Source organism: Apteryx mantelli, chromosome 8 (assembly GCF_036417845.1).
Source record: "Apteryx mantelli isolate bAptMan1 chromosome 8, bAptMan1.hap1, whole genome shotgun sequence".
NCBI lineage: Eukaryota > Metazoa > Chordata > Aves > Apterygiformes > Apterygidae > Apteryx > Apteryx mantelli.
Genome location: NC_089985.1, coordinates 28,791,928 through 28,812,617, shown reverse-complemented (window position 1 = coordinate 28,812,617; position 20,690 = coordinate 28,791,928). Strand labels below are relative to the sequence as shown.

Here is a 20,690-nt window from a genome sequence, read left to right as displayed (position 1 = left end):
TGGCTAATCTTTCAGGCTGTCCTGGTGCACAGATTTCAGATAAGTGGTAAATAGACAGTTTGCATTAACTCCACCTGGAAGAACCAAGTTAATACATCAGGAGTCTGGCAACGTTTGTTGAAGAAGCCAAAGAGAAATCCACACTGAAGGACAGGTAGGTTGAAGATCATGTCCCAGTAGTATAAGAGGCATCCATTATTTTTAAGCAATAATTCAACTTCTTTAAGATTCAACCAGCCATACTAGATCCAGTGGTAATGGTGACCTTTTCAGTAGGTAGGTGATGATGAGAACTACCATTTAATATCCATTGAAATAGTCATTGGGGTAGAATCAGGAATTCTTTGATGCCTTAACATTTGACTGTTGACCATTACTATTATCCAGGAGAAAAAGTTTTAAGTAAAAAAAAGTTAAATCAGGTAGAGATGGAAACTGTACCAAGCACTATGCTGTAACAAAGAAATACTCAAAATGAAGGGCTTTGGTAAATGTGAAGCACAGTATTTATTCAAAGGCTCTCTCAAGGAATGTGAGTGAAGCCAGATCACAAGGGGGTGACCTGGAGATTTAAACACAGAAATAAGCTAGCATGTGTCAGTCGATCCATGGAAACTGTTTGCACTCTGTTAGTCTGCAGTGAAGGCAAAATATTGGACACAGCTTACTCTCCCCGAAGAAGTCACAAAGCCAGGCAAACATATCAGAACAAGAAGACCTAAAGTTCCTTTAGTCAAAGGGTCAGAAGCAGCATTTAGGAACATTTCTGTCTACTGATGAAAGGTGCTGGCCCCAGTTTTGAAGAAGCACTAAGGCAATGTGTTGCCTTTGTCCAAGCTACACCACACGGAGCAGCTTTAACTTCTTTCAGTAACCATCTCTTTCACGCTTATGGGGTAAATTTGTGCTTTCACTACACCTGGTTAAAACTGTGGGACTGCACACAACACAGCTATTTTTGCATTTAGCCTTTTGTGAAGTGGACCTAAATCTGCCCCATACTCAAGTTAATCAAACATTTAACACACAGTGGTGTACAAATGTCAGTTACTCAAATGGCAGCCCTTCAGTTTTAGCAAAAATAATGTCTAGCTCTTTTCTTGCACATTCTGATTCCAAAAGCTATAGCCTGCTGAGCTGTGAACCCCAGTGATGGTTAATTTTATAATCAATACAGAACAGCCAAAGATCATGCACTTTATGGCATTTAATTAAAACTCAATGAAATAGTGGTTAGGTTCTTTGCAGTCTATGGATTAGCTCTTATGTGAAGTACAAGAAGACTTTGCATGAGTGAAACAAGGAGCATGAAATATAAATCTGTCAGCAGTAACAGTGGCTGGCAGCAGCAGAATTAAGACTGTGATAGAATTTTAATTCCTTCCTTCCTGAGTGAATTACTCATTCAAATTCAGGCCCACTTAAAAAAAAAAAAAAAAAAGAAGCAGAAATTCAATTTCTGATGCAGATATGCTCCTGTCAACATTTTACACATTTACAAATATAAAATAGCATGAATTCAAGCTTGAGTTAACTAAGCTTCAGCATAATTCCAAATAGTTTAAGCTGATGTAGGTGTAATCTTTCATGAGGAATTGATGTTTACTGTTTACTAAAGCAGGTAATGTTGTTGACAATTTTTTGCCACTATTTTTTTAGATCAATTTTCTAAATACGGGAGGATTTTTGATATTTTGCTTGGTATAAGTGATTTTCCATTTTTTTTTCTGATCTTCAAGGCTGAACTCTTACATAACTCAGAACAAATTGTTCCTTAGTGTTATAACTGTCCCTGGGCTTGGTAGCTTGCCCTTCCACTCTGTCTAATGAGGTCACTGGGATAATCCCAACAGTGGCATAGGTAGTGTTTAGGATTAAGTGAATTTAGGAACAGAGACAGTGTTTGTGAATGAGATGGGTCTGGTCATGGCTTAATGCAACTGAGATATCCTATATACTGAGTTTCCACAGGCTCCTGCTTCCCTGTGGGCAGTCAAATCGAATAGCAAAGTGTGGTTCCCTTGCTCGTAACACTCCAGATTTTCTGTTCCTGCAGTCTCCTGCCTTGAGAAATGTTACTAAGTATTCTTATGCTGCAAAGGAGGTAGAGGACTTTTCTTCCGCTGATCCTAAAAGAATGTGTTTAACAAACACTCTCAGTAATGACTGAGCATTGGGACTGGCTTTGGAACCAGCGGTAGCTATTCCTACCACTTGCAATAGCAAACGAAACCTATCTGATGCCGGCTGGACTGATGGAGGCTGGATGTAAGCTAAGGGAAGGGTCATTTGGACTGCACAGCTGAGACGCTGTCCTTGGGGAAACCCTGCTCCAGAACCTAGCCAGAAAATGATATGCTGCAATCCGTAGTTTATCAGGGCATTACAATACAACCACATCATTGTGGTTATGCATGGAAGTGTGAAAAACTGTGAAAAAGTATTTGGTGTGCTACAGAATTGTTTTCATTAGCCAGGAGAAAGTCCATTGGCTTGGAATAATATTTTCTAGAGGACAGCCAATTAAATCCTTCAACCTTGCACAGAAACATGCAAAGCAATTGTTTCCTTCCAAAAAAAAGTGGAATGGAACTTTTTAATGAGAAATTATGGGCAGGAAGCTGAATTTTATGTAACCTCATATGCTTTAAAAGAAATTTTTGTTCACTGATTTACTGCTTCTGCATCTAAAGGATCTAGTGTTATAAAACTGTTGCTGATGTCTTGTTGCTGTTTTGTGAAACAAAATTATTTCTGTAGGCCTAGTTTTATTATCTGTATCCACACCAGAAATTCAGTAGCACGGTTAACTTCCTTGCAAGTGTTTCAGTGAATCAAGTTTTAAGTACTGTTTCTCTCTTTATCTTGTGCACTTGGCTACAGTTGTCCCTAGAAACAGTCTAGTGAAAGGTACCGTGATCTTCCTCTATTTCAGTGAGGTTTGAGTTGTGGAAGAATAAATAAATTAATTGTTCAGTTAATAAAACCTAAATCAGTGGTGATGCTGTTCTGTGGTCATATTCTGTGTTCTAATCTGCAACTCATTTTTGTCTCTGAATCAGAGAGCCACTAATTCTGAGGAAATTGATTCTTTATCAGACTTTCATCTTTTTAATATTTCTCCTAAATTTTCCTGCTTGGAACTGTTTAAAACACTGCAGTGGTTAACCTGAAAACATGAGTCAGCAGTGTTCTACTGCAACATTTTGTGAACAACAGAGCTGTGCTATGAGTGCATAAAACAAGCTTGTCACCACTTCGTAGTCCAAAAGCCTCAGCTCGAATGCAGTGTCCAGTTGTTTTGTGCATGGTGTTTAGAAAGTGCAGACGAATTGAAAAGAATCCAGAGGAAAGAGACTAGCCAGGGTCTTGTCCTTCTAACTCCTCTGTCAGTGAAGAAAGGTTGAAAAGGTATGGAAAAGTCATGGGAGATTACAGTGAGCTGGCGTGCAAACACCAGAGACAGTATTTGAATAAGTAAAAGGAGAGAATGCAGAATATATGATTTTCAGGACCACTATGCATAGGTTAAGCTTAAAATGCAAAAGGGGTGGTTTGGTTAACACTGAGAAAAACTTTATCAGTGTAAGGATAGCAAATACTGGAATGACTCAGCTTTGCAAATCTTCAGATTCTCCACTCCTGAAGGTTTGGAGAAAAAGCTGAATTTTTGTCAATACTTTACTTTGACAAATGAACTATTGGATATTGGAATTCACAGAAGTAGCTTAAGTACAAAGAAGAAGGAAATCAATATACTAACCTATGAATTTTGAAGCAAAAAACATTTTTTATGGATGTTTTCTCTATTTGGAGTCTAGTATTGATAGTATCTTTACTGGTCGTCAATACCACATACCGCTTGATTTTGCTGTTTCCTAAATATGATGAAGCAATAGCATGACTGTTTTGGGATCATTAATTTGTTCTTAAGTTAAACTTTTTCTGTCTGAATTCTTTACAAAGAGGATTGCCCTATAGCATGTTACTTTATTTTTCTATGTTGGCTTAGCTGGGAAAACTTTTCTTTGTCTCTTTTATCTTCCATTACAGTTTATATATCCTCCCAAAAAGTAAAAGATATATAAGTTACCATTGGTGGCTTTATATTCCAAATCAAGATCTTTGTGTGCATGTGCACTGTATTTCACATTTAGGATGTAGTTGTTACTGTTTGTTTAAGATGTAAATCTTTACAAAATTGGTAGTGTTTTTTTATTAAAAAGAGGGAAATGTTAAGTAAAAATGTAAGTCACCAAGTTTTTTCTTCAAGCACTTATAAGCCTTGTCTTGTCTTTCATAGCTTGCTAGCATCTTTCCAAAAATGCAATGGCCTATGTTACTGCCATGAACCACGCTATCTTTCCATACATGTTATCTTTCCATTCTCTTATGAAAAAAATCTACTCAGGCAAACCTTGCCTGCAGTGATTCACTATCTTTTTTCTCCTTCTACTACAAGAAGGTTTTTGGATTCTATATCCTTTTGTGGACTATGACTAAGTCTAATCTATCTTATCATCAGTTCATGACCTGTTTGCTCATATAAAACTAAGTTTGGATCCTGTTGTAGTATTCACTGTTGTTGGTGGAGCTGACAAACATGAGCTGAAGATCTGGCCTTTAATATGAAAATAATGATATGATGGCAAAATAAAACATAACAACCCCCCACCACCACCTTTAAAAAAACATCTACTGAATAAACTTTATGCCATTGACTAGGCTGTTAAAACTGGCCATACTGTTCAGGGTGTACCAGTGACCTTTTGAGAACACTTCACAAACCACCAGCTCTTGCATTCTTCTGATATTTTCCATTGCTTAGTTTAGTCCAGTTAGCACTAGTTACCTCTCCTTGGGCTTCATCCTAAACAGTTCCTCTTTTTTGGTATTTATGCTTATGTAGAAGATAATCACGTATCCCACTTAATTTTTGTTTAGCCAGCCTACACTGATTTACTTCTTTTAATATTTCCTCAAAATTTACATTTGTCATTTCAACTTCTTAATCATTTCATTTACATAATTCATTCCAAACTCTTGGTCATCCTTATGGTAGCAAGGTGCTTCTAGCTGTAGTGTCATCAGTGAGCAAAGAGTAATATACTTTCCTAAGACAATTCCTCTGCCAGTCAGCCCTTATTAGACACCAGAGGACCTCAGAAGAGAGTGGATAATTGACTATGAAAGCTAACAATAAAAATAGTAGGAAAGATTGATCCTCTTGAAAAACAAACTAAGGAGCCAGGAGCCATTCAAACTGGAAATGTGGAAATTCACTGGCAGTTTTTCCTTCTCAAGTACAGCTCAAGTGCAGTAAGACCTGAAATGATAAGAAGTAGATGTTTTGCCTTCATCCTAAAGGCTAAGTACTTCTCAGAAGTAATAAATCTGACAACATACTGGCCAATAACTTAATGGCCAAAATGAAAATAAAAGAATCAAAGCCATTATTCTAGATGAGATGAAATGTCCTGTTATAAGTGTCCTGATATTTGATCAGAGTTAGTCAGACTTCAACAGACACAGTACTTCTCCAATATCCTTACAGACACATCCATGTTCAACACTTTCCTAATTCGAATCTGGCTACTCAAAGGCTTCTTGCTTTTGCTGCAGTGATGGTATAGTGCTAGCGCTGTGCATTTTTTTGTGCCCTTCTTTGCATTTCCTTCATTTCTCTTCTGTTTTGCTTCTACTGAGTAAACAGTTCTGTGCCTACTCCAGTTTCCCAAGCTTGAAAACAGAAGTAGCATACATTATTTCTGGGTTTAGTATTAACTAGCTATGACCTCTGGCAATCAGAATGTTAAAATGCTACTAAATATTTTGTTACTAATTAATGTAACAAATTAAAAAAAATACTCCTAATGTACACATTATTTGTGTACATTTCACATTTCGGAGCAGATTCAACTTTTCTTTATGAGGCTGTATGCCAGATGTTTTCCTCTGTATATACTATTGTGAATCCAGTTCAGCTCATTTTAAAGTCAATTGGTGTTCCTTATACATAGAAATTCTTATCAGAATTACTGTAACCTTAGGTAAAAGCTGGTAAAATTCAATCCTAAGCAGTGACAAAGTAAGGATGAATTTTTTTTACAACCAGTAGCATTACTACTGGAGTCACAAGTTGCTGAAGAAGTCCCAGAGCTTTTTAGTCTTTAAATAGCTGAAGTCAGACTTACTCTTTCCGTGCTTGCATTTGCTTATATATGTGATCTACTGTGTCTAATACGTACACAGAAATGCATGTGGCAGCCCTCTAAGAACCTTTATGACACTTCTGGACATGCTTCTGTTTTGAATACGTAAAGTTAAGCTTTCTTTTCAAGCCCAAGTACCTGGCGAATGCAGTTGCAGAAACTATGATTCACACATGCAATGAGCTTTGTCCCTACTACTGTACTTTTAGATGTGTATGGGCCTTTCTGATTATTAAGTTCTTGCATCTGAGATTTGGTCAGTGAATCCAGTCAGGCAGAGGTCTGCCACCAAACTCAAATGCGTGCTTTGTCTGTCTTATAAATCCAACTCTCCACTCTTTAGCAAGCAAAGTCAAAGAAGACCAGTATTGCCATGTACAAGATGTGAATTCCTCTTTGCTCCCTTCCTTCACAATATGCTCTCAGACCTTGAAGGTCTAGTTCCTTCTTGCTCCACCAGTGAGACTCTAGCAATCCTATTACTTGAGATATAGTTTTCTTTCATTAGCCTACTGTTTATCAAATCCTACTGTTTATCAAAAGCAAAAGGCTTGATGAGATTTCAGAGGTAAACACTTTACCTGGTTTATGGCTATATCTGTACAAATTCTGAGAGCTATATTCTTACAGGCCTGCCTATCACACTGAAAATTAAATTTCTTCTAATTACGGATATAAATTTGTTTACTGTCTTTCTTTAGCACAGACATTACTTGAAGTAAGCCAACACTACGAGGATGGCTTATAATAAAGTTAGATCATTCTTAATTAAATACCTCCACAAAGAGACCTTCTCACATCATAAATGAGTGCTTTTTCTTTTCATTAAGAGGAATCTCTCTCCTTCAAAAATCATTTTCTTCCAGGAAATCCAACTGCTTTCATTTCATTGGAATCCTTGGGACTGAGCTCCTGCTTATGGTTTTGGCTTGTGGTTGATCCTAAAATTAAAAGATCACACTTTGCTGTAAGATACTGTAAGATACTATGAATTCTAAGAAAAAGGTTGTAGAAATATGAAGCCATTTCCAAAATTGAATTTGGCTGCATAAATTGTTGTTTCACTCTAACTCCATTTTGTTTTCTTTGGTATATACAAAACAAAGTCCCTTTCTGCTCACTTTTAAGTTTTAAAATATGGGGATAATTTTTTATCATTTATCTGCAGGAATCACATATTCTTGCATCTCTGTTGATGCTAGCTGCGGTGGCATGGCTCAAGGAGAGAACTGTATCTCTGAAATGAAATAGTTTGCCGTTTCAGGACTGCTTTTTGTGGTAATCAGCTGGCTTTTGTATTGCTTATAACCCCAAACCCTCTGAAGTTAATGGAAATCTTCCTATTGCTTTTGAACAGACTTCAGATTTGCATTTTATAATATACATATAAAATAACATTGAAGTATTTTACTTAAAAATATGAAAAATGACAAGAAGAGAATCAGTACAAAAAAAAAAAGAAAAAGAAATCAAAATGAACCTGTCGAATTGCTAGTATATATTCTTGTTTGGGGAAATATCATTGATAGCTAGGATCACCTTTGAAATATTTTGTTACTGATTTCAAAATGCATGCTTTACTGTTACAACAGAGCAAAGGGTTATGACTATGCCACTATAGAGCTAATGTTAAATAACAGCATCCTTACTCTTTTGAGTTAGTTTATAATTGAAAGGATTATGTTAACATCTCTGATAAAAATCCACAAAAATACTACTGCATAATTTAATCAAAACTGTCTCAATGAGAAGTTAAACCAGTTAAGTAGTTATATTTTTTTTTGGGGGGGGGGGTTAAACACCTTTCTATTTACTTAAGCAAAGTAAAAAGTTATAAAAGTTTCTTTGACTAAAGCTGGCTTGCAGAGGCTGTAGAGTTTTGCCCAGCATGTGCTGCTTTGTCAGAAAGGTCAATGCATTGCATTGTAAAACAGATGAGTGATAATTACTCTGATAGATACTTTTTTACCCTATCATTAAAATATAAATAACTCCTCTATGATTTCAAGTATTTGTTAAATTCAAATTTTGGAAGAAGGAGGATAAAATAATTTAGGTAGTGGTATAAAAATGTAAAGGTTACAATGCTGATTTATTCCAAGCTAATCTCTTCCGTCATTTTTACTGACTTTTATAAAAATTTTCCTCTTATGATCACTATTTTTTTTTTCTCTCTGGAAAGTAACTTTACAACTGGGTGACCATTTTCAGAAATGCTTGTTTCAGATTGATTTATTTTAACCCATTACATTGCCTCCAAAACAGTTTAAAAAAGAAAATCTTATTTAATTGACAGTGTTAGATTCACAACTGCTTACTTTCTGTTATGTTTCAGAAATGAAAACCTATTAATTCATGGATTAATGACTACAAGAATTCTTTAACTCTCTTCCACATTTGATGTATTAGATATAACTTCTGTCAAATGTTTGACATCTCTCTTTTTTCATGTGTGAAAAATGGCAACATATTGAAAGGTAAAAACCTTTCAATAGAAAGAATAGAAGTAATAGAAAATAGAAGGAATAGAAGCATTAGTTCCAGGATCACAGATAGCAGGTGTAAAAGTTCAAAAATCTTCACAGACTAGGAAATGTTTGATTATAAAACTATTAAGAGATGTAGATTACCCACAGATCTCCATCAGTATGTCCCCTTTCACATTTGTAAATGTAAAAGGGTTCTACATTAAAAGGATACTTTTGTTTTTATTTTTAAATGCAGCTGTGTTCTGTTTCCTGTGTCAGGAGCAACTAGTAGTAATCTGACTGTGATTTTGTAACAGAACCGGAATCTGGAAAAACACGCACATTTTGCAAACAGCAGCATTAATTACAGGTTATTAAACAGAACAGAAGAATTTCACTCAGTCACAGCTTTGAGAATCCTATCAGTATTTGTTCACAAGAAACAATAGATTACATTTTTCATTTCTTTGATGAGTTATCAGTTTCAGATGACTTTTTATTATTGTATGAATTGGAATAGATGCATCTGAAACTGAAAGCATCATGCTTCATCCTAATCGCTTGAGAGAAATGCCTGCCAGGGCCCAGCGTGGTGTATCAGAAGATGAGACTCGCCAGTGAGTCAAGTGCTAGGATTGCTTTTCTGTCTGTGCAGAGGAGATCACTTTAGCTTCTTCTATTTGTTTGTTTATGTAGATTGTAAACTCCCTGGGGACATGGCCTGTCCCTTACTGTCCATACCATCCCGATTATGCACCAGCTGCAAAATAAAAAAGAGCCTTGTAAAGCTGACAAGTTTTCTCCTATTACCTGCATCCCTCCCTTACCTTCCCTCCCAAACCCTTCAGCTGTCCTCCAGTAGCAATGAATAAGGAACTTTAAATGGAGCGTTACATAGACCGTAGTATGTAAATCACTTTGTATGCAAGTAGGTGTGGAGCAAGATCATGGTCCTTGTGGAGCTGTACAGGACTTCTACGACCTTCGGCTGTGCCTCCTCCAGGATTTAGGCTGCCAACCACTCTGTGAAAGTGCTGAAGGTCACGGATTTTCAGATTAACCCTTCCACCCTTCTGCCAAAGTTAGCATGCCATTTGTCTATTAAATGGTAAGAAAAAAATACAACTAAAGAGTCCTTTGTTGTGGATGAGAGAGATATTTTGAAAATACCATGAGGCTAATTAGTTCTTTTGAAGTGAAAAAATAAGTGTTCTCAAGAATTCTCACCTGCCTCAGAGTAAATCACCCCCATCAGGGACTGTACTGGCTCCTGGAGAAGCAGAGAAATGAGTCCAGCCTTCCAGCTGGTGAAATTTTAACAGTGGACTTCTATGATATCTCTAGTGTCTATTCTAGCACGTCAGTGGGAGAAACATTATCAAATGAAGATGGTTTAGAATTCCTTTTTTGATTGCCTCTTTCATTAATTAACCTCTTAATTAGAAGATGCCTGGATTAGTAACTAATATGTTAGAGGTACCTTTATCAAAAATACCATTCTTTATCATATTTCTTAAATGAAAAGCTGTCCGTTTAACAGAATTTCACCTTCTTTTGAGCCACAATTAAAAGTCACATACAGGCCACATCTCCCAAACAAAGAGGTTCAGAATCACACTATTAAAAAGAGGAATGAAGAAAGTCTTTTTAAAACAGCTGGTCATAACTAGTAGTTTTATTGTTTATTTGGTGGTTTAATTCTGTAAATATTAGAGAAATTCTGGGAGAATATAAATTTTTAAGACTAATGTTTGTGAAACTGATAAAGTCTGAAAAAGTAGTTCTCTGCCTGTTGGTTGATGGTAGAAATTAACTGGTGAGCTAGTATGGCATGATGATTAGAACTTGAATCTATGGGTCACTGATTTTAAGTGGATTATTTCTTTGAGGTCACTGTGGAAATTCTGTTTGCAAACAATAGAACAATATGAGCCTTCAGTTCCAAAATATCCTTTAAAAGTGTTGAATCTATCAAAAGTCCACATATCAAATCCTTGAACAACTGTACATGCAAAGAAACCAAATAATACCACATAAGTGGAGGGCATACAGCAGGCATACCCTAACGAGATTTATTTGTGTAATGGACTTATTTTGGCAATTATGTCACATGTCATAAATATAATAGGTTAGGACAATTTGAAGGAAATGATTTCTTTATTTAATTTGACCTGAGCAGAATGATTGAAAAGAATACTTGATGAAAGATTTCTTCTGATTTGGTTTTGTATTTTTTCCATTCTGGAAAAGGAAGAAGATAAAAGGAGTTAATATGGCACAGCATTTAATATCACTTTGCAGATCGTTTGTTCTTATGTGTCAGAATATTACAGAGGTGAGTCATAAGAGAGTACATTTTGTCCCACATATTTAAAATGAACAAAAGCAAATTATACTGTTATTGTTATGGGTAGAACAGTACTTCCAGTCTTGATTAAACCCACTCACTACAAATTACCCAGCCTGAACAGGCAAAATGCACATCAGTAACAATGACATGCGTCTTCTCTACCCGTTTAAAGATTTGGGTCCATGGCAGTGAAAAAAATGGATTGTAAAGGAGACATCCCTCAACTATGATTTCTGAAATGTCATGTTGGACTTTTAAAAATATATTTCTGATTATCAACTCTGCTATTGATTAGAGCCAGCCAAATGGTTACAGAATTACAACACAGAGCTTCCTAGAAATTCTTGAAGGGAATGCTTGTAAATTCATAGATGATAGAAAGAGCACCCTCAGATTATTTTGCAGTCAATTTTTAAAAGGAGTTAGAAGACACTTCAGTGACACACCTGCTATATAATCACCTTGCTGTTATTCTGTCCCTCTTGCCTCCTTTGCAAGGTGAAGACTTGCACAGAATAATGGGTATAACTATACAGAAGGAGGAGTCAAACTACACAGAAGGATTTGAATCCTCTCTCATTTATACCTTGTACTGACATAAGAGAAGACAGTAAGTACCAAGAAAATATCAACCACAGAAGGTATGCAAATGAAGAAGAAAGATGGGGAATTATTATCCTCCTGCTCTGTCATTTATAACAATGTTAGGCACTGTTTGTAGTAACCAAACCATTTTAGAGCAACAGTACGTGATTAAGAAGAGTCTCTAAGTAAGAAAAAATGTAAATCAATAAACTGATGTAATGAAAGGTTTCGGTAGGCACTTTTAGTATTTACCATTTGTTGGCATGATCTGTGAGTGAATCATCTGACCGATAACTAGCACCTTCATTTTTATGTTTATGCAAACATTTCTAAGAACAAATGTGAGTAAGATAGTCAAGAATTAATTTGTTTTTTTGTATTGCATATCCTGGCATATTGCAAATATTCTGGCTTAGACTGGAAACTTCTGTGTTTAGTCATTGTTTTCCACTTGAAGTCTTGTGCGAATGTTGGATAGCTGGATGATAGATGCTTGAGCTCTTTCCTCATGTGTTAACATGGTTTAACTGTGATGACTAGGTCAAGTTCATCTGTTTCAGAAACTTAGCTCATGATTTTGGTCTGCTCACCAAACAATTGCTTTGCAGGTCTGCTGATACCTCAGAAACAATCTGTTTCTTTAGTTGGTATCAATGGGCCCATCAGTCAATTGATGGCCAAATTCTTGGGCTAAGGGAATGACTTCTTGGAGTCTTAATGTGACAGGATTAAGATCTAGATTAAGACAGAAAACCTGTCTTTGCTCTACCTAGTGAGAATAAATACCATGCAAATAAGAATGTCCCAAATTGTAGCAAACACTCTCTGTCCTGTTCCCTGCCCCCCAATTTCAAATTTCAACAGGGAAACTATGAATGTTTCCCCTTTGCTCTATCTACTGCAACTCTTACCTCATTTGCCAGGAGACATGTCTCATTATCAAGAAGAAAAGAATTGAACTTCCTTGCTGATAGGGATGTTTAGAAAACAAAACAACATTATCCGCAGTTGTACTTCCAGCAAGAGCAAACAGTCCCTGTTCAGATATCAGCAGGTGGAAATCTCAGCAGAGCGATGTTATGTTTCTTGTTATGATTCCTGATGACCTTTCCTGTTTTTATTCCACACTGATAGTGAATGCCTACTGGCATGTTGGTGTTTTTAACCTCCTGAACTGATTTAGGGCTTGTTACAAAACACCATTAATTTATATTTAACTACCTAGGAATTTCCTCCTTTAACTGCATTGGCCAGTGTCCCAATTCAGGCAATATGCCAGAATTTGTGACTCCTTTATGAAGTACTTGATAGTGAAGCATAAAGGTCACAGTGGCCTATACATTATCTGAATGACAAAGCCATGAATAAACTATTTAGTGCATTCTGCTGAACCATACTTTTCTTAATAGAAGTGTTTTATATGTATTCTAAAATGAGTATTGAATATGCCAGGGTACTGGGAGCATTTATTTTTTCCACCTTCCTCAAAAATCAAGCAAACCTAGGTTCATGAGACCTGCTGTAAGATCTCTGAAGACATTACAACTTCCATTATGTACTTCATGTACCTACACTGTCTAATTAGGTATGCCAACATGACAGTGCACAAGAAATACCATGTTCTTACAAAATGTCTCTTTTCTAACTTGGGCTGAAACTTATAGTTTTGTTTTAACACTATCAAGCCAGTACCCAACTCACAAATTATACCGGATTTTGAAAGGGGACATAACAGTTATATACTACTCATAAGAAAGCTTTATTTATTTGTTAAATTTATATGAGCCTTTAAATGTTTAAGGTGCTTAAGGTGACATCCTTTATTGCACACTTATACTAGGTACATCATCGTCTTCCATACTACTGACCTCATTTCCTGCCTACATTTTCCAGACATGAAGTATAATGAGGTATAAATAATTTCTAATGCAGAATCAGCTGTTGATCTATCTTAACTGTTTCATGAAATGATATTGTGAATTGTCCTTCACTTATATGTGATTTAAAAAAACCTCTGTGTCTGAAAACCTGGTGTAAGGCCCAGTTAAAAGAAAGCAACCCCCCAAAAAGACACATAAATTATTTCTCATTTTCTAATAATGAGAATACTAAATATTACTACTAATAATACAAGAATTGTGGCTGGCTTTTTTAAAGAATGCATCAGATAAATTCTTAGACTTTCAGGACCGTATTCCAGGACCCCGCGTTTCTGTTGTCTGCCTATTGCTAGCTTTAGAACAGAGCAAGACTCCTGACTCTTGAGCCATTAATACTGTATATAGAATGGCATCTATGCATCAAAATGATGCACAATATTGCCTTATCTAAATCCCCCTACTTAAAACCTTCCTTTCTACCCAAAAGCTTCATGTGAATATTTGCTTTTCATTTGAATTTCTCATTCATCTTGTGAAGCTGGATAGAAATGATATAACAGCTTGATACAAGTTGCTTTATGGAAGTGGCAGGAGATGGGAGTCCTGAAGGATTGCTAATCTGGAAGAACTTGGTAAACCGAACCCTCCATGGAAATGGGTGCTACAGGACTCACCGTCAATGTCTGTGACCTCAGAAGTTGTTTCCATTTCAAATGATTATGGGCCAAACAATGTGGCATTTAACCTAGGGATTTTCACTGACAGTTTGATTTGATTGAGGAGCCCCAAATTTGATCCTATTTTATTAATTTCCATCTATCGTGATCTGATTTATTACTTTTGTTTCCTAAAAATACTTGCTATCATTGATATTTTACCAAATGTGATTATTTGGAAAGATGACATTTAGTATCATCATGTACAAAGGAAAAAAAAAGATTACCGAAGTTTTGCAGGAAGAACTGTCAATAATGAAACCAAAGCATATAGTAATCATCATTTAAAGCTGCATCAGAAATTTAAGAGAAGATGATACAAAAGGAAGAGATATTGCTAGTATTTGCATTCTACCATTCTACTGAAATGTCTACCTGTTTATTTACAGCTAGTTTGTCTGGAGTTGGTCTCTAGGGAAAAATTAGTGCAAGGCTTGAGTGTGTGTCTGGATTTGTAGCAAGAGGCTTTGAGGATCTGATCACTGTACACTTCATTTGCCAACCAGCAATATGATTCTTCATCCAGAAAAAGTTCTTTACCTTTTTTTCCCAGGGTTCGGAGTTTGATAATCAACAGGTGGCTTGCGATTATTTCAGTACATGCAGACTGTCTTTTTACCTCTGCATATATGTTATATCAATGCTTTAAGATTGTCTTCTGTACTGAAAGCCATTGAACATGAGCAGGGAACGCTGGCTTCTTCGTTCAGCTTGAAACTTGGGGCAAAAAGAAATGTTTGTGATAGGAAGAAATATCTTTGTGATTCCTGAAATGTCTTATATTTTCAGGAGTCCAAGGTTTTATAACAAACAAACACAGACTCCAAAACACATTCAGAAATGCTGAAGTCATAGTGAACAAAGCCAATGGCAAGACTGAGCTGTTCTTCAGTCTTTTGTGGCCTTTGACCAGCCAGAGCAATACTGAGACTCTAAGACACATCCCCGTGTGACTCTTTCACCTAGAGCTTTTGTTTTCACTTGCATAAGGGTGTCTGTCAAACCTCGGTCTGTGTTCGCTGGCTGGCAAACTCTTGATGACAGTGAAGAGCTGCTGCACTGCTGAAGAGAAGATTCACCCTTCCTCTGAGCTCTCGAAGCCCTGGCTCAGCAGTGGAACCCGAGCAAGGACTGCTCCCCCTTGCAAGGCAGGAGCTCCTCGCCAGGCCCACGGCAAAGGTCATGACGTGAGAGTTTGGGTCACTCCTTCCTCTGTTGTTGCTTTGATTACTAATAGGAAATAGAAAAGGCTGATCCTCAGACAATATGAACAGCTTAGTTCTGCTAGGGTCATTGCCAGTTTTCACTCCCTCCAAACCTTCCAAAGTCAACATCCTACCTACCCACAACCCCACAAAATCACCTCAGTTCATAGGAGCTATTATTTTCAGTTTTTGTTATATCAGGAGCACACAAATGTCTACAGGGCTGAGCTGCAGACATGTCTGCCCTGCTCATGTTGATGCCTAACTTGCCTGCTTCTTTGCAGCAGGCTAACAGCACAAAACTATGGTGTAGCATGTTCTGCTCTTTGAGTTATACAGGTGGAGGAGCATTTACTATGCCTGTTGTCTGAAAAGGGTGTTGGTAGTCTATATACTTATTTTGCTAAGACTCTTTCTTGTTCTCTTTTCCCATCTCTGCAGCAATTGAAATTTCACTCTCCCTCCTTTTGGCAGACCAGCGCTTTTCTCTGGATATATTCTGCAAGCCTGTGTTTTTCTTCCTTACTCTAACTGTATTTTTGCAAGCACACTGAAACATCTGTCTTCAGTTTTTTTTGTTATTCTCTTGATTATTACAGGGTTTATCCTCTTTAATGGAAGTATGGTCTTGACAGTATTGAATTCACTGAGCAACCAGCACCAGCATTCAACACCTAACTTAGAGCAGCCAAAGGATTATACACAGAGATATAAAATATCCTGGCATTTGTTAATAAAATAGATTTTTGGAGTACAGATAGCACTGTAATGTTGAAAGTCTGCCTTCCGCAGCAGACTTTAGTTCAGTTACCATTCTCTTTATTATTTTCCTGTTCCTTCAGTAATTATCGTCTTTTGCAGAAGACAGCACCCTTTTAGGAATGAAAATGTTAGCAGAATTTTTGCTTGGTCTACTTGACAATGGCCATTTAACTTCTGCCTCCCAAACTGCAGGGTTGTGAAGTACCAGCAACTTCATTGCTTCCTTTTAAACAGAATTGCCCTTCATTTCAGGAAAGAGGTTGGTGAAAAAGTCCTGCTAGGAAAAAAGGTATAATACAAGCTTGTAGTTGGAAATCTCCATCTTGATTTACTTCTGGAAGAGGAAACTTAAAATCAGCTGAACTTTAATAGGCAATAATTTGAGTGTTTTTTATTTTTTATTGTTGTCTTAAAGAATTTCTGGGAATTTATAGTCCCAATCAGACCAAATTGAAAAAGAATTTGTTTCTACTGTTTGCTTTTGCTTGTTGTACGATAAGATGCCAAAATGTAACAGACATTTTCAGGAAGAAGGAAATTACATGGTGCTTTTAGTTGCCCGCGTGTGTGACTTGAGATACTATTTGAAGGAATGGAGTGGGAATGAATGGCTTTAGCTGGCCTGCACGACCTTACCGGTGGATTAGGCAGAGGCATGTTGTATTCGCAGTACTTAAAGCACGGAGGTAAGCAAAACTTGTATATGGTGAATTCTCGTTTTTAACTAACTGCCTCCCTGAGCAGTACAAATCAAGGCCATGCCTTAGTGAAAACAGATAAAGGTTCTCTATCATTCTTAGAGATGAAAAATTCTGTAGTGTTTGACTGGTAGATTTTATACTTTGACCGATTTCCATGGGAAGAATTTTTAACAAGAATTCCCCCTCGGGCCTGTTTTGTGGTCCTGGACACTGCGGGGGGAGAGCAGTTATCTGTAGGGTCAAGACCGAAGGGTCTCAGCACATGCCTGCAAGCGACGGGCCCTGCTGCCCGATGCCGCGTTGGCCGTGGGGCGACGCCGTGAGGGGCAACGGCGGCACCGCGACCCTCCTGCCCCGCAAATGGCGGCAACGGCGGCACCGCGACCCTCCCGCCCCGCAAATGGCGGCAACGGCGCCGTGAGGGGCAACGGCGGCACCGCGGCCCTCCCGCCCCATAAACGGCGACCTCGCGCCCCCTCACAGCCCGGCGGGCCGCGCCGCCGCCGGGGCCGCGCTTCCTCCGTCGCCCGCCGCTCGCTTCGGGGGCGAGGCTGAGCCCCAGGACGCCCCCGCGGAGGGCCGGCGCCCCTCGCTGGCAGCGGGGCAGCCCGCGGGCCGGCGGCGGCCGAGCGGCGGCCCGGGAAGAAGCGGAGCGGGGCGGGCGGAGGAGGGCGGGGAGGGAGGCGGGCGGGAGGCGCCGGGCGTCGGCGGCGGCGGGCCGGGAGGCGGCGGTGGCGGCGGCCGGTGGGGGCACCGCGCTGCGCCGCCGCGCCTCTCCCCGGCGCCGTGGAGCGGAGGTGAGCGGCGGGCCGGGGCCGGGGCCGGCGGCGGGGCCCGGCCCGCGCCCCAGCCGCCCCGGGGCTCGGCGGCGGGGTGCGAGGCGGGGGCCGGCGGCGGTGCCCCCGTGGCGGTGCCCCGCGTGCCCGGCGGCGGCGCGGCGCCTCGCCCCGCCTCCGGCCGCGCACACTTAAGGGCCGGCGGCGGCGGCAAGGGGGTTGGGGAGGGCTCCGCGCGCGGCTGCCCGGCGCCCGCCACGCTCGCGTGTCCCTGGCGGCGGCTGTCGCGGCGGCTGCCGGCGTGCGGGGCGCTGCGGAGAGGTAGGGGAGCGGGCGGCCGCGTCCTCGCAGGCGGCGGGCTCCGCTCGCGTTTCGCGTCCGCCCCCGCGCTTGCCCTTCCCACGGCCTCTGGGCGCGGGGGGACCTCGCCGCCGCCGCCGCGCGTGGCGCGCAGTTACAGCCCTTCTCTCCTGCGCGAGAAGTTTGTGCTCACGCGAATGTCCCGGGACGCGGCTGGGAGATAAAGTGTGAAGTAACTTGCAGCACTGGCTTCTGGAAAAGGGAGCTTCTCAAGCCGGGGGGTTCCGAGACGTTTATACTCGTTACGCTAAAGCTTTGAAGCTTTCAATTGTGAGAGGAGAATTACCTGGAAGGTGTTAGGACGTTGTTTTGAAAATAAATGCTTAACATGAGGAAAGAAAAATGAAATGTGATAATCATCTCAAAACATTCCGGTTTGAGTATTCACGCTTGGTTGTGGTTGGGTTGATAAATACTTCTATAGTTGCAAAAACCTTCGTTTGTGTATGTGGTTTAACCACCAGAATGTCCTTACGGTTTCTCTGATTCATGTACATTTTATGTACATGTGCATTATATATGCATTATATATATTTTATACATTATTTGTATACCTTATATATGTCGACAGTGTAAACATACTGTGCATTATATCTACACTGTATAATGCACGCAGATAACTGTTTTACCCTGTGTCTGATGCGCTAAAACGTGATGCCCTATCATATCACTGAGCAAACAGGAAAATTAGATTTGTACCACAGACTAATATTGTGGAATTTCTGCTTCAAATGTCATTTGAACAATGGCATGCCTTTTACAATGTGTGTTTATTTTTTTTTAATATTACAGATGCCTTTTGATTGCAAGACTGCTGAAATGTTTTGAGCACTGCCTCTACTTTCCTAACCATGAACAGTTCAAAATCACCAGGGCTGGCTGGATTTGGAATCTTAAAAAACACAACCTGCCACACAGAGAAGAAGATTTCAGTTTTCTTTTCAATAATCTTCATGACAGTGGGAATATTGTCTAACAGTCTTGCAATAGCAATTCTTATGAAGGCATATCAGAGATTTAGACAGAAATCAAAAGCCTCCTTTTTGCTTCTCGCTAGCGGTTTGGTTATCACAGATCTCTTTGGCCACCTCATCAACGGAGCCATTGCAGTGTTCGTGTATGCATCCGATAAAGACTGGATTCGATTTAACCAGTCCAACATTCTTTGCAGTGTTTTTGGCATCTGCATGGTATTCTTTGGTTTGTGCCCGCTCTTCCTGGGCAGTGTGATGGCTGTTGAACGTTGCATTGGAGTCACTAAGCCAATATTTCACTCTACAAAAATGACTTCTAAACATGTGAAAATGATGTTGACTATGGTATGTCTCTTTGCTGTTCTTATAGCTTTGCTGCCTATTCTTAGGTTTAGAGCCTATCAAATTCAAGCATCGAGGACCTGGTGCTTCTATAAAACAGAACATGTTGAGGACTGGGAAGACAGATTTTATCTCTTACTTTTTTCTTGCCTTGGGTTACTGGCCCTTGCTATTTCATTCTTGTGCAATGCTGTCACAGGAATTACCCTCTTAAGAGTCAAATTTAAAAGTCAACAAAGACAAGGCAGATCTCATCATTTTGAAATGATCATTCAGCTCTTGGCTATAATGTGTGTTTCTTGCATTTGCTGGAGTCCATTCCTGGTAAGAGCCTAACGTGTTTGCCAATTTTTAATGCACATTGCTGTCTAAAACTTACCCTTTTTTATCTCCAGGTTTTAAGGTGCTCTAGTTGCTGTAACAGCTCCATTCACGTTTTAACGCATTAGTTCTACAGCATGTTGCCCATGATATATGTACCTATACATTTGTAACAAAAATAGTAATTATTCTCCACTTCTAATCGTAAGTGAAATAGATTGAGTAAGCAAAATGTGTAGGGACTGTGAAGGCTTTATTTCCAGTGAAGCAGGCAGTGGGGGGCAGAGTGGTGGCTAGAATAAATTAGAGCAATTACTGAGCTTGCCCAAGAAATTCAATGAAAGCTTGGGGTGGCATGTCTGTTCAATCTTTACTGTGGTTTGTAATGTTCTTTACTGATGGTAGTCTGTTCACTGTTTTTTACTGTTGCTTGCAAACTATGTTATGGAAGATAGCAATTAAGAAGCTAAAAATCTTCCTCTCCATTAACAGGTTATTAAGGGCTTTGTTTTAGAGTTATGTTAAAAAACAGTGGCTGGCAGAGGGTTAATATTAAAACTTGATTTAGATCTGAACAAGCTGGGTCTGTAACCTGGACAGATCCCTAGCAAAGTTTCCCTGTGTGCTTGGTGCTCTTTCTCGGCTGTCCCATATGTAGCTTAGGGCTGCTTGCGAGCAATAACTGCTGTGATTCTTTCAAAGCTGTAAGTGTTGGTCAGATTAGTGTGTACTCTCTCAGTAAACTGTGTCAAAAGAAACAGGATTATGATATGGAGAAGAACTTGAGGGATTCTGTTATCTGATGACATTAATATTAGCTGTGACTGTCTAGTGTAGTAAATCTGACCGAAGCAGTTTTAATTTTGTCTAGGGTGAGAGAGGTTAAGTCACAAATAATATTAAATCTTAATTTGTTTCCTAGAAATGAGGTCCCATTGTTTTCCACTGACATGAATGAGGAGCAATTTTGGTTTTAGCCATGGAGTTCGCAAAAATAGAAAATTAAGTCTGAGATCTGAATCAGATCCAGTTATATCT

At 39.3% G+C, this 20,690-nt stretch overlaps 1 protein-coding gene across 4 annotated transcripts in view; it reads left to right on the top strand.

Annotated features, from left to right (window-relative positions):
* The first annotated feature begins 17,648 nt into the window (after positions 1 to 17,648).
* PTGFR (prostaglandin F receptor) overlaps positions 17,649 to 20,690 on the top strand; it is a 115,067-nt gene continuing 112,025 nt past the window's right edge. For 2 of the 4 annotated variants that reach the window (XM_067301007.1, XM_067301005.1), the window contains exons 1-2: positions 17,901 to 17,976; positions 18,808 to 19,655. In XM_067301007.1, the coding sequence (XP_067157108.1) occupies positions 18,867 to 19,655 (789 nt within the window). In that variant the 5' untranslated portion in view covers positions 17,901 to 17,976; positions 18,808 to 18,866. Of the gene's footprint in view, positions 17,677 to 17,900; positions 17,977 to 18,807; positions 19,656 to 20,690 lie in introns of those variants that run through there. The other 2 variants (XM_067301006.1, XM_067301008.1) reach the window with 2 other exon arrangements.